At 37.6% G+C, this 14,822-nt stretch overlaps 1 protein-coding gene across 5 annotated transcripts in view; it reads right to left on the bottom strand.

Moving 5' to 3' along the window:
• Window positions 1-14,822, bottom strand: part of tln1 (talin 1) — a 178,761-nt gene that overhangs the window by 27,990 nt on the left and 135,949 nt on the right. For all 5 annotated transcript variants that reach the window (XM_039759572.1, XM_039759574.1, XM_039759576.1 and 2 more), the window contains 12 exons: window positions 13,892-14,053; window positions 13,244-13,384; window positions 12,770-12,951; window positions 11,963-12,095; window positions 11,670-11,771; window positions 7,369-7,539; window positions 7,144-7,290; window positions 6,652-6,753; window positions 6,430-6,549; window positions 6,134-6,280; window positions 2,044-2,210; window positions 270-453 (listed from right to left, as the gene is read on the bottom strand). In XM_039759572.1, the coding sequence (XP_039615506.1) occupies window positions 270-453; window positions 2,044-2,210; window positions 6,134-6,280; window positions 6,430-6,549; window positions 6,652-6,753; window positions 7,144-7,290; window positions 7,369-7,539; window positions 11,670-11,771; window positions 11,963-12,095; window positions 12,770-12,951; window positions 13,244-13,384; window positions 13,892-14,053 (1,758 nt within the window). The remainder of the gene's footprint in view (window positions 1-269; window positions 454-2,043; window positions 2,211-6,133; window positions 6,281-6,429; window positions 6,550-6,651; window positions 6,754-7,143; window positions 7,291-7,368; window positions 7,540-11,669; window positions 11,772-11,962; window positions 12,096-12,769; window positions 12,952-13,243; window positions 13,385-13,891; window positions 14,054-14,822) is intronic.

Raw genomic sequence — 14,822 nt, 5'->3', positions numbered from 1 at the left:
GAAAGTCACTGCTCTCCAAAAAAAACATTGCTGCTCGTCTGCAGTTTGTTAAAGATCACATGGACAAACCAGAAGGCTATTGGAAGAATGTTTTATGGACAGATGAGACCAAAATAAAACTTTTTGGTTTAAATGAAAAGCGTTATACTGTATACCATGAATATGAAAAGGAGTCTTTGACTTGAAAAACACCAAATATATTTAATAACCATTTGAGAGGAAATATACAGTAGAATCATTTTTTACAAGGCTACATTATGTGTTCTTACCTGTGTTTCTGGATCTTCAGATCCTAAGCTGGCTGCACCCAACTTGACCACCTCAGCGAGTTTGGTTATTGTTGTTACCGATGACTGTGCAGCCTGAGCCAGTTTCTCTTGACTTGCTGCAGCTCCAGAAACAAGTAATTTGGTGTCTTCCACCAGAGCTTTGGCTGTTTTAAGAATGTTTTCCCTGCAGGAAAAAAATTAAGTCACCAATACCGTACAAAATTGAGGAAATGACTGTGTTTAGAATGACCCATTCAGTCAGGACATTTTGCAATTATTGGCCAAGTGCAAAGAAGCATTTATACATAACAAACACCAGTATTCTCTGATAAAATTAATTACTAATTCACTCTAAATAACATGAACATTGAGACAAGTGAGATGTGTTTAAAAATATGAGTCTACCAAACAGAAATCTATTTTATCTAAAACCTAAAATGTTTCAGAAGTTTGATCATTCAGGTACAGTATATTTGATTCAACTGTACAGTTTGTTATTTATTCAGGCTTTTGATTTTGAATGGCACTATCCTTACTTGTACCTGGTACTTTTAAATGTCAGTTTAGTTATATTTAATTCTTCATATTTTAGTATACAACATATGACAAAGGGGGAAGCACAGTAACATTTGTTTTTAAACTTGGTGCAGGTCTGTGGGCAAACCAACAATCACTGTAGTGCTTTACTGCAAATATTATATGTTTCAGTTCAGATGCTCTTGCATGAAGTTTTGGAATATGACAGTCCCAATGAATGCTCCAGGCAGTCCCTGTACATCTCCTTGCTAGCATGACATAATACTTTGTTTTAATAAAGCAGAACACATCTTCATCTCCTGCAACATGTAAAACATGAGACACCGAGTACTTTGCCTTCAATTTTGCTGTAACTTCTTTCACTAAATGCCTCTGCCATGCTGTTAGTTTCTGCCTTGTAGTACACCATAAACTAGAAATTGGTCCAAAGTCTCAAATAATGGAAACCACACTGAATTCTAAATACAAGGTTTTCTGTATGCAGTGCTGCTAGTTGGTTGGCAGCTGGTGGTTTCTGAGTAGACTCTGCTATGCAGTTGCTGACCCCGCTGCATTATTCCGATAGGGTTTCCCAAATGTTAATTACCTCATCTAGTACTGCCTGCCTCTGGTAACAGGAGCCCTTATTATGTTCATCTTTAGACTCTAATGTGAACTGAAATCCTGCCAAGCCCTTTATCACAGATAGCTTCAAAAATCACAAAACTAACTCTTCTGATCTAACATAGTAATACACTATAGTTTTGTATGTCCCCTTTGAGTTAGTGTGGTTTTAAAACCATTTACTGAAAAATGTTAAAATGGGTCCAACTGCTCATACCCCTTTCTGAGCAAACAGTAATTTACAAAAAAAAAAAAAAAACATTTTATCTATCATTTCACCTGCTGACGGTAACACAATGCGTATGTCTAAAAACTCTTGATGGACTCCTCTCTCTTATGAAACATAATCAATAGTTAATACCAAAATAACATTTACACTATAAAAATGCTTATTCATAAATAAATAAATGTCCTTGTTTTCTTAGAAATAAACACATTAACATTATTCCCTAAAGTGTTTCAGTATCTCTTGAAGAATAAACAAAACTGAAGATAATCTAATAACCATTGCTTTAATTACAGCTTCAGGTTTCTAATTTAACATTAGTCATGATTTCAAGAATGTTTACTGATTAAATATTATCATCAGCTATTCAGAGCTTTCTCGAAATTGTGTTCAATTGGAAATACAAACCTGTGATCTGCAAAAGTCTCTTCATTCTCTCTGTTGAGTGTACCAGCCGTTGCAAACATTATTGTGGTATCCAAATCTGCAATAATTCCTGAGACAGCACTGGCAGCAGTGATGCAGGCCTGGGTGCCACGGTTTCCAGCCTGTAGTGCAGCTAGTACATGAGACACCTGGGTCATTAAAATCACAAAAGAAATTATGGCTTAAATGTGCAGCATGAAAGTATGTAAAAAAAAGTCTTATACAGGTTTAATCTTATGTTCTTTTTAATATTCACACTAAAACACAATACTTCCTACAAAGGAAAATAATTATAAAGAAGGGAAAGAGAAGTGTAGGAGTTGATTCATGACTAAAATCACTGTTGTTTCTGTATTTCTGTAGGTGGTATTTTTAAAATATTAAAGAAAGCAGCAACAAAGTGGAAGAAGAAACCCTAAAACATTGTTAGATATATCTAACACCCTTCCCTTTAATACTGAAATTGAGTAAATATATTCTTCTTTTTAAAATTATAATTATCTAAAGTAAATAAACAGTGAAATGGATACATAGACAGACAGACAGATAATTAATCCCAAGGGGAAATTCATATCATCCAGCAGCATCATGCTGATACAAAAAACACAAAAACTATATTAAATTAAAGAGTAATAAAAATGCATGTAAAAACAGACAATAAATGGTTTATGCTATGTGACCAAGAACACATTTATCAAACTGACTGTACACAAGTATTAAATTAACAAATCTAATGTAAAATGTTACATTGTTGGAAAAATTTCCTTTGAGGACAATGCTATTCAGCTCAATGTAGTCCTCCATAGCCTCAATTGAGCACAATAATATATTCACATTAAAGAAAGTTTTCATGATTTTTTTTTTTTTATTATTTTTTTTTTTCTTACTTGCTTTTTAATTGATAGTGGTGGATTCCATCATTTCTTTGGTGTGTGCTGTTTGGAAACATTAATTTAAACAGCTTGGCTGAGCTTGCATTTGCTATATTTTATGACTTGCATACTATAGATAGGCCAGGGAAGCCTGCATGTCTCCTGACAGAAGAGACTGTGGCAATAGTCCCTGAGCATCCAGTTAGTCAACAGAGATTGCACTTCAAAGAATTTGTGTACTTTGAAAATGTAAATTAGATGTTAAACTGCTACATCAACTTTGGATGTTGTTTGGGAAACTACATTTGTAAATATTTTTGGTTAAGTATTTGGAAAATATTTCAGCATGTTAAAACTTTTATGCAAAAAAAAAAAAAAAAATGACCATGGGCCTCATGCATAACGCCGTGCATAGAATTCACACAAAAACATGACATAAGGACAAAAGCGTAAATGTGTGAACATACAAAACAATACAAATGCATAAATCTGAGCATTCTCCAACTTCCATGTTCTTCCGCTCCATAAATTCCAGTCAGCGTGCAAACAAACGTACATGCACGGCCTGCTGCCCCACCCCAACTCCTCCCAGAATTACACCTCTTTGATTATGCAAATCAATATAAATCGCCCTTAAGCTCAGCATTCTGTGAAAAGACAATGGCAAAAGCACGGGGGAAAATAGAAGAATTTCAGCGAATACCAAGTGGAGGCAAGGAAAAACATACTATTTGTTGGTTTAAACAGTGGTATGAACAACAAAAGGAAGTTGATCGAGTGACAGAGTGTTGGAGAAACTCAAAAGCTCAAGTTCACAAAGTCACACAGTGCCCCGAAATAAAAAAAAGTTGTCAGATATCAAAGTCGCTGTGAAAAGGCGAGTCGTAGCCCACCATCTGAGTGTCATATGAAAGCTTATTAGGGTACAGAGGAAAAAAAAAAGGCACACAGTGGGAAGAAAAGCTTGAAATGTCAACTTTAATCTCGAAATTGCCACTTTAATCACGTAGTTTATTTTGTCATTAAAGTAGAACTTCATAAAGGTCATTTTAAATGGTTTAATTTACTAATTCCTCAAATCCCATCGTAACTATAGTAGCATGTTAAATGCTTTGTTTTGTATGTGTTCTATCTGCTCTGTGTGTGAATCACTACGTGTTTCTTAAATGACTGGACACAGAATCCATTACATTCGTGATACTACAGCTCTCTGAATAATTAAAATACTGAGATGTATACTTGATATCATTTTCATGATGACAGGAGTTAAAGCATGTTATTAAATGTGGGAACACGGTGGCGCAGTGATAGTGACGAGCTGGGACCCTGTCCACAAACTGCCTTACGCAAGATTCTTGCTGCGCCGTGCGAGACCTTTGATGAAATAATTTATTGCAGCAGTACTGTCTCTTTCAAACGTACTAACCCCCAATTCGTGTCCTTCCTTTTCTTTCTCCAAGTAACCAATCGCCACACAATCAGGTCTGTAATAAATGTTAAGCCATCTGTAAGTTTAGAACGCCGATTCTTCAAAAGGAATATTGAAATATCTTCGTAGTACATGTTTAATTATTCTATCCATCTATCCTTCCAGTGTCGCGCCGGCTCCAGCAAAAATACAGCACGAGGCAGGAACAATCCCTGAACGAGGCACCAGATAGTCGCTAGCGCTGCGCCACCGTATCCTCACATGTTTAATTATTAACAATATAGATTTAAATATTAACATTTTATCTGTATAAATGTAATGAACATATTTTGATGCATTTCATCTCAAAAATGATATCGTCATCATATGTAAATACACACTTTATAAAGTGGCTCAGTTTGTGCAATATTATAACTGTATCGCAGGTTTACAGTGAGGTAATTGTACTTATAAGTACAAACAGTTCTACAAGGAGAACATGATGGACTGATTAAGTGTGTTTATAGTTCTTGGAATAAAACTGTTTCTGAACCGCGATGTCCTTACAGGGAAGGCTCAGAAGTGTTTGCCATTTGATAGCAGTTCAATAGACAGCATGGCTGAGACGTGTGTGCTAGATGCTGTATACCGATCAGATTGCACACTCAGATACAGTGGGATAAATAGTCGGAGTGGTGCATTAAGAGGAACAATGCTAAAGTAGCTATGGTATTTGGAATAGTTTGGCCATTCCGTGGACCATTATATTGTTACAGGTAAATTACAATCAGATGCCTTAAACTAATAAACAACATGCTGTTAATTTCAGTGTATATGATAAAGCCACGTCAGGGATGTGGATCTAAAAAAGAAAGGGAAACCACACTGGAACAAAAGCACTGCTTTGACGCTGGGTGCTGCCAGTTTGCAAAACCAAGCGAAGAACTTGCATACGCCAAGTATTTAGCCAGCGTTAAAATGTGCGTACACACCGTTTATACATGAGGCCCCAGACTGTCAGGTTCCCACTTAATATACAGAATAGATGCATCAATTATATTTGAAAAATTATAAACTTTATACAGTATGTGTATAGCTAAGCTATTAACTTCTCGTTATTAGTTATTTTGAAAGAGTTCAGTGTTAGAACCCAGCAATGCCATCTTTGAGTCTAGCTTTATATGTAAAACATGAGGATTTCGTATGTTGTATAACCAGGGACCATCACAAATAAATCAGCAGTGTCGATTGTTCTGACCTAGCAGGTGATCATATGAGGTTAGGTGACAAACTCACAATATGTTCCAACAAGTCTGGTATTGTGAGGCAGCAGACAAAATTCTCTTAAACATGAGAAATGTAATCAGAAAAAGATAAATTTAAGCAAAGGCAAGTGACAGAACTGCAGACTAGCGTTCCTGAGACCTCTAAGGGATCCATTTAGTTCAACTTTTTTTTTTTTTTAAATCCCCATAGGTACTCTCTCTGCATTAAAATACTGCCTTCCTTAAAATCAATTTTGAATGTAGTTTAGATGGATTCTAAATGTGTAATGAGGCTGCAACCTGAAATAACACTCAAAAGAATAAGGTATTTTTACACTGTAAATATTGTAAAACTATGTTCTCAACATTTAAAACAGTGAAAATAAATTGTACCATTTATGTAGTATTATTTCAAAAGTTACATGCATTTTCTCATTTCTTAATAGTTTACCTGAGTCTCTGCAAGCTAACAAAGTGATAAGGAATTCAGGTAAAAACTGAAATTAAAAATAATTTGCAGACTCTACCTTCTCTGAGACCTTGCGTGCACACTCGATTAGTTCCTTCTTGGTGAAGGCATCATTTGGGCTGCACTGTAGGGCACCAGCTTTCGTAACCAAAGAGGCACATCCATGACCCAGTTCCTGAACTCTGTTTTTAATATGAGATCCAATCTGTTTAAAACACAAAAATCCCATCAATGACGACTGAACTTAAATGATTTTTGGTGATACAGCAAACAAACATTCTGCATACCAAGCTATAATAAATCAAAATTATACACACTTGATGAAAAGTATGTAGAGATAGTTATTAGAAATACCTCTTCATTTTCTGCAGTAATTGCTGCTGGTTTAGCTTCCTGTGCTAACTGTCCAAAATCACTTGTGAGCTGATTTGCTAAAGAACCAAGCTCATCAGGATTGGTGTTGGATTTTGTAACCTTGTAATTTAAAAAAAGCACAAAATAAAGTGATCAAACAATGATATATTAAGTAATACGTACTTTTAATTTTAAAATGATAAAACTATGGAAAATACAAACCATTTCTTGTACAGTGACAGCGATTGCTTTCGCAGTTTTCACCATAGTAGTTTGGTAGTCAACAAAGGTTCCTTCAGGTTCATCATTGGGACCTTCATCAATCTGAGGACAAAAATAAACAACATTCATATTTAAAGAACACTGTTCTTAAATGGTGTCACTTATATTCAACAGATGATTAGGACAGCAGAATTATTTCAGCCAATATGTAAGAGAACAACATGCCATTTATGCAATTCTCTTCATTTAATGTTCTACTGATATCACTGTGATTGGAAATTATCACATAAACAACACAGAGTGAGAAAAAATGTTGACCTATTTGTGAATGGCTGCAAAATATTTTCTCCAATGGAACTTTAAAAATCTTCTAAAAGTACATGGAAAATAAAATATTTCTGGTATCATGTGTGGATTTCTGTTGGGGGTTAAAATCTCTCATATAGCAAAAAGGGTGTTTTACTTGAAGTTACATTTAATGTAATAACAGACCCTGCTAATTGCACGTGAAATTGAGTCCACCATTCCTCCTACAGCTCCTGCAGCACTAGCAGCTTCTCCGAGAGTTGCTGTCAGATCATCCACTGCCTCCTTCATCATTTGCACAGACTCTTCCAGAGCCTCCTGTGTGTGTGCCGCCTAAAAGACAAGCAGACGATTATCAAAATGTAAAAAATTTTCATTATAATTATTATATTCAATTTAAATAAAACTTACTTTAGGATTGCCTCCAGCTTCCTTGGCTGTATACAGCATTTGCAGTGCAGATTCTGCCAATGTCTTGGTTTGATCAAGCACACTCATTTGCTGTTGGCTGTTCAAAATCTTAGAAGCAGCTCCAATCGAGGCCAGGATAAGAGGCTCAAAGTAGCTTGCCATTTGAGACACCTATAGAAAAATGGCAAAAATCAAGAAGAAAGCATACATTTTCAGTCTGTGCACAGATCACATGGTAACTCTACCAAAATAATTACATTTGCCTAACTGAGACTGTGCTTGGCTCCAGTTTTCAGAAGATGGCATCTTAGTGACAGATGAAGAGATTCTAGCTTGAGAAAATAATTTGAAGGAAATTTTTTTACCTTAAGCAATATGCTTATAATTTCTTTATACTAGTTTTTTTGGATGCCATAATCCACCAATCAATGATAAAAATGTAGAAACTGGCCCTTGGTGACTTAATACTTGGGTTACTTTTGATTTTTTCAATTTAAACAATGAGCTGCTTTTTAAAAAAAAAAAAAATAATAAAACTAAGCTGGCTGGCATCTTATAGTAATGCTGTAAACAATTGTTCTGTTAATTTTTGAAAGCAAATTCAATCAAAACCTATTCTATACAGAAAAAAACTATATCTATTAAATAATCTAAATATTTATAAGAGCTAACATTAATGAATCACAGTAGGAACATGCATTATTAGTACTCCCGATTGCACAAGCAGGGTCCAGATCAAACTCTGCTAAATTTGAATAATCATTACTGCTAAGATTAAAGATTTGCCCTATATCATTTTCTGCATCACAGCATATTTTCAACATTTATTTTTATTAGCTATTTAAAAAAAGGGTACTGCCTGATCAATTAATATTGAATTATAATAACTATTTCATTTACTTTTTGAACATATGTATGCATTACAAGCAATTCTGTGTGAAGATTTAATTACCATATGGTACGCTGTGTTAGATGTTACCAAGACATAAAAGGGCCCTGTGTAATACACTACATTTCTTATAATTCATAAAAATGAAAACAGGGCCAAGCATGAAAAGACTAGAAGCTGGTGACCGTGGGAATGAAGGAGAGGCTCACTCACCTCTCGGCTATTGTCAGTGTGTCGCCAGTGTGTACACATGCTCTACTGTTTCATTCACTTTTTTGTGTTTGTACCTTTCAAAGTGCTGCAGTGAATTCCCGGGGTGAACAGTGAACTTGTTTTCTCTTGTTCAAAGATGAACACTTTGCAGCTTGAGCTAAATGGAGAACTCCACCTGTTAGCCATGTAGAGTCTGTCTCTGAACAAATGGTGGACACTTTGCTTTTCTGGTGACGTCAGCTGATCTCTCTCTATGCCCCGCCCCCACCTTCTCTGTGCAGTGTCGCCATTACACTCAACCCAACTTCAATGCAAATCTCACCCTTATTGCCAATGGAATTGCTGTGTGAAGCATCTCAGATTGAAGATTTGCCCTGTGGCGAACTTTCTCTTTTTGCTGAGAGGAGAGTAGGTTGGGGCGTGAGCTAAATAGAGACCTCCTTCCACCAGCTGTGCAGAGCCCGTCTCTGCCCACTCTGAACTATGCACTTCCCTAGTGACATCAGCTGGTCCCCCTCTCTGTGCCAGCTCCCACCTCCTCTGTTCTGCATTGACACAACCACAGCCATCTGTTTTATCCAAGTTCTCGGCTATCTGAGGTAGCATCAGTCCACATTACCTCAGAAAAGTGGGATTAAACTATACTTTTTTCCCCCCAAAACTAAGGGGCTTTGCCCCCTGCTCGCTTCGCTCACCAACTCCGCGGCCTGCTCAGCGCACCAGCCACTTTGTCTCTGCCATTCGCATATGTGGATTTCATTTTCACCAAACAACAATCTTTTAATACTCGCAGATACGTCTCTTCATTGGGAAGAAACACTACTTTTCCCTGATGGCAACATGAATTAGACGATCTACAAGTCTCTGACTTAACAGTTTAAAGCCAAACAATATCTACATACTTCTGTCATATCACATGTCCATATTTTCAATCTCTTTTCGCTGTTCCGTTATTTCACCGAGTAATTTCCATTTGTTCGCACTAATGCTATCTTTGCCATCAGTTTTTTGAGACTTTCAAATTTTAGTACTTTCATAATCTCTAACCTGCTTTGCAAGTGTATCACGTCAACATTTTTGGACCTCTTTAGGACATTCTACTTTGTCTTCTACTCTATGTCTTTTATCTCCAACCCCGCTTGGAGCTGAAAGCCCAAGAACTGTGACTGACAATGGCAAGTGATTGGACCGTGGGCATGGTTGTAAATGTTTGAAAGCAGGGCAGGAATTGTCAAAATCTCTTGGCAAAAAGTCTTGTCTCACAGGAGTTGAAATTATCTCTGAGAAAGTCTCATCCCATGATCTCCTTTTATAATAGAGAGATGCTATTTTAAGAACAAAACTCATTAACAAAACACATGGCAATTAAAAAAAACACAATAATGTGCTTCATGTATATGGTGAGGGTGGCACGGTGGTGCAGTGGGTAGCGCTACTGCCTCACAGTAAGGAGACCCAGGTTCACTTCCCGGGTCCTCCCTGCGTGGAGTTTGAATGTTCTCCCCGTGTCCACGTAGGTTTCCTCCAACAGTCCAAAGACATGCAAGTTAGGTGCACTGGTGATCCTAAATTGTCCCTAGTGTGTGTGCCCTGCCCGGGATTTGTTCCTTCCTTGCACCCTGTGTTGGCTGGGATTGGCTTCAGCAGACCCCTGTGACACTGTGTTAGGATATAGCGGGTTGAAAAATGGAAGGCTGGATGGATGTATAGGGTGAGCCAAAATTAAGTACCACATTTCTCAAGGTCATTGTGCGAGGTAGAGGCAGCTGAGTGGGTTGGGATGGGGGTCCTTTGATTGGCGATCCCTTGTAGTTTTCAGTCGGCAACATGCCTTGGTCCAGTGCGTACTGTGCTTTTGCTGTCGAAGCATTCCTCAAAAACAATGAATCCATCATCACTACACGATGCGCCCTTTGAATGCACTTCAGCATTCCTCCTAATGGTCATGTTCCAAATTGGAAAACAATTCTTCAGTGGATGGCTAAATTTAGACAGACGGGTACAACATTGAAGAGAAAATCTCCAGGCCATCCTCGGACTGTACAAACGCCTGAAAACATCCAAGTTGCAAGGGAATCAATTCTGCAGTCTCCTAGACATTTAGCATGTAAACATGTTTCTGCCTTAGGCATTAGACAATTTACACCCATATGAAATGATGGTAGTGCAGGAACTCACTGAGAGAGATTGTGAGAGTCGTAGACAATTATATGCGAACATTCTGCAAACTGTTCATTAAGATGCCATCGTTATGTGCAGCGACAAGGCACATTTCCATTTGAATGGCTTTGGAAATAAAGCAAAACTTTCGCTACTGGGCTGAAACCAAACCTCGTGAACTTCATCAGAGACCCCTGCACCGTGGGCGTGTTACAGTTTGGTGCACCGTTGCAAAATTTGGTATTGTAGGCCCTTACTTTTTTGAGGAGGGGGGAGCAACAGTCACCGTCACTTCAGAACGTTACATTAAAATGCTAGAGAACCTTTCCAGCCCAGACTGGAAGAAATGGATGTGGTGAATGCCTGGATTCAACCGGATGGAGCAACAGCTCATACAGTGAGGAGATCCATGCAAGTTTAGCAGGAGATGTTTCCAGTGAAGCTGATTTCTCTATGCAGCGATGTCGGGTGGCCTTCATGTTCGCCTGATCTTGCTCTGTGCGATTTCTTCTTGTGAGGCTATCTCAAGTCAAAGGTATACACACACCAACCTCAAAACACTGAAGCCCTCAAGGACGCTATTCACCACAAAATTGCAGCTATTCTCCTTGAAATGGCTGAATGAGTCATGCTAGTGCTCAGAAATCGTCTTAAAGAGTGTAATCGCTACTGATGGCCACCACCTTGAAGACATCATTCTTCAAACACAGTGAAAGAAATCTATTTTGTATCCCTTTCTTATGTCGTAATGAAATAATTTTATCTTGTAGTGTTTTTGTAGAATAAATGTTTGAAATGTGGTACTTCTTTATGACTCACCCTGTATAATCTTAAAACTCAGAACTCAGTTCTCACCCGACTCGGAGTACTAAATGACAGCAGAGCTCCATCTAAAGTCATTCTTCATATAAAATAAAATGAAAAGGTTTCAGCGAAGGTCTGATATTCTTATTTTACAATCACATAAAAAAACACACCCTTTAAATGTAAACAGAAGGGGAGTTAGCAATAATTCATTCATTTCCTTTGGAAGGCTTACCTTGTGGCCAAGTTGTGATGCATCAGACCTTGCTGCTACAGCGACAGGTTCAATAAGGCTACTGATCTCCTGTACTGCCGCTGCCATTTGGTCATGAAGAGCCTATAACAAAAATACTGTCAGAGGTTACAAGAAAATACACTAGGGTATTTAGACACTAAACAGAATTTTATGTAATAAAACCTGTAGGTAATAATAAATCATAAATGCAAATAGAAAACTGATTTACAAAAACAATAAATACACAGTACAAGTTGTCTAAAGAAGGTGATATTAAAGTTCACATACTGTACCTCATGTGAAATATCCTCCCTTGGTGTTAGCTGCTGGCTGATGGCAGCTAATGATGCTTGATCAACATCCCTAATACACCTATTAAGAACTTCAATAGCGTCATCACATTCTCTCTGGCCAGGAGCCTTATCTCTGTCAGAAAAATTGGGCATGAATATTTGATGCGGAGGAAATTTATTGTTTATAAATATAGCATACATTTACTGTAAAAATATATATTTTACTGCATTACCAACTCAACTTGTTTAACAAAAATCTAAAAGAAGCATAATGAAGACAACTTCTGGAATTGTATAGCTTCTGGTGCACCCATCACACGACCTGGACTGGAACCAGAGAACAATGGGTGACACGTCAACACCACACTAGAACAGTGTGAGGGTTTTGATGGTGACTGGACTGCAATCCTGCTACCAACCCCAAAGTGTTCCCTGTAAATCGGAGGACCTGCTTGCAGATCTGGATGCAGAGTACCATCATACCCAGGATGAACCAATTGCAAGTTAAGGGCCTTGATCAAGTGCACAATGGAGTCAAGTCACTTTTCATGTTTACAAGATTTCAAACTAGTAAACAACCACAGCATTCATGTAACAACTTCTGAATTACCAGTAACACAGTACGCTCTTGCTATACTAAGCAAATGAATTCAACTTAAAGCACATATACAGAGTACAGTGAAATTTTCATGTCTGACCAACATGCATCAGATTATATTCTGTACAGAAAACCAAAAGGAATTCCAAATCAGATGTAAGAATCAAAAACAACCTGAAACATGTGAGAATAAACGCATTATCTCTTACCTCATGTTCGTGATCAATTTCTTAATTGAGTCTGAGACTGTTCTTGAGTGACCAGCCAAAACTGACCACTTGGGAGGATCTTTAGGATTGACTGCAAGGGATCGGGCAGTTTGGATTAATCCTGTTGAGCTTTCCAGCATTGTCTTGGCTGCAATGACTATAGGCTCCATTGCTTTGAGTCCCTACAAAATAAATATAGAATTATATTCCAATACTGTTTAACTTAATGTTATGAGCAACACATTTTCTATCAAACCTAGAAGTCAAAAGAGTGGCAAAATCTACAGTGAGTTTTAATAACCTTGGAGAGCTATTGCACTCTTAAATCCACACAAACTTTCATTTAAACTGGTGACCAGACTAAAAAAAGGAGGTAAGGAAGCAAATAATGTATTAGTAATGTTTTGTTAACCAGGCTGTCTGTAAGTAAATAATAAGAACAGGACAAAAAAGTAAATGGTAGTGACCTATTACCTCTGGACTTATTTGAGCAGGAACACTAGCAAATTCAGGGTTAGATGCAAAAGCAGTCAAGTTGTCCACAGCCTCAATCAATGGGCCAGTGGCAGCTCTGCACTTCTCTCGGTTTTCTTCATTAAAAGCGCCGTCAAGTGCCTACATAAATAGATGGGAAAAAAGATACTGCTGTAAGCTGCAAGTAAATAATGTACTGCTAAATCAAGTGTCCAGTCACAGTTCTAAACCGTACTTCCACTTCTAAAAAAACAGATTATTAAGTCTCCCCTGCCCATTACAAAAATGTGATAGTAAAAAAAAAAATATTGGTTCCTCAAAGTAAGTATATTCTGATTTACAAAAAATATAACCCACTATTTAGGTCTCGATTTAAAAAATAATGTAATCGTATGTGCATTTGGAAACAAATGTTTATATCAATGATTTTGCTACTAAATACCCGAGTTTGAGAAATTGAAATATAGAGTCTTCTACTAAAAGGCACACAAGAAAATTTCACTTAACAGTTTGAGTTGGGTTTGCATTATACTAATAAACCAATAAGGAAACATTTCTGAACCTCATACTTGGAGTGAAATGAGATTTAAATAAGCCACAGTGTTGAAAACAACCTCTATATAGTAACATATTCAGATGTGTGCTTACTTTGATTGTCTTAACAAGATTAGCAGTGCTGTTGGCCACTTCCTTTGCAGACTGAACAAACTGTCTTTTGGCAACAGGATTTGACGTTTTGGAGGAGGCAAGACGGCAAGCATTACACAATGCAGAAGTGTGTTTGGCGACGATGGTTGCTGCTGAGAGAACCTAAACAAACAAACAAAGAGCATGTTCAGAATCCCAACAATGCATTTATATTTAACAATATATGTTACATTTTACAACTATATTATCCACACACTCACTTTACTTTTACCTAAACGCTGCTGATTATCAGCAGCCATACCTCCTGCACTTCAGAAGAGGATATCCACGTGAAACTAAGCATGTCCGGGCCTGGCCAGTACTTGGATGGGAGACCATCTAGGAAAAGCTTGGGTTGCTACTGGAAAAGATGTTGGTGAGGCCAGCAGGGGTCACTTACCCTGTAGACTGAATGCATATCCCAATGCCCTAGTGCAGTGAGGGGACATGGTTTGTAAAAATGGCACCATCCTTTGGATGAGGCGTAAAACCGAGCTCCTGACTCTCTGTGGTCATTAAAATTTTCTAGGCATCCTTTGTAAAGAGCCGGGTGAATCCTGATGTCTAGCCTAAATTGCCCTCTATGGCCTAGTCATTCTGGCTCCCTAATCATCCAGTCTTTAATTGGCTCTCTTTTTCTCACCATTTCCCTACCTAATTGCTAATGAGTGGTGAAAGCACTGGTGCAATAATGGCTGCTTGCTGCATCGTCCAGGTGGATGCAACACTTTAGTGGTGGTTGAAGTGCTCCCAACTCACTTTGAAGAGCACTCCGAGTAGTGAGGAAAGTGCTATATACATGTAAAGAATTATTATCATCATTCCTGTAACTGAATACAGTAAAAAAATAAAAATAAAAATAATCTTGCACTCTGTCTAGAATTAGTTAATT

This window comes from Polypterus senegalus, chromosome 7, assembly GCF_016835505.1.
Source record: "Polypterus senegalus isolate Bchr_013 chromosome 7, ASM1683550v1, whole genome shotgun sequence".
Classification (NCBI taxonomy): domain Eukaryota; kingdom Metazoa; phylum Chordata; class Cladistia; order Polypteriformes; family Polypteridae; genus Polypterus; species Polypterus senegalus.
Note: the sequence above shows the minus strand (reverse complement) of the source record. Positions and strands in the feature narration are given on the sequence as shown.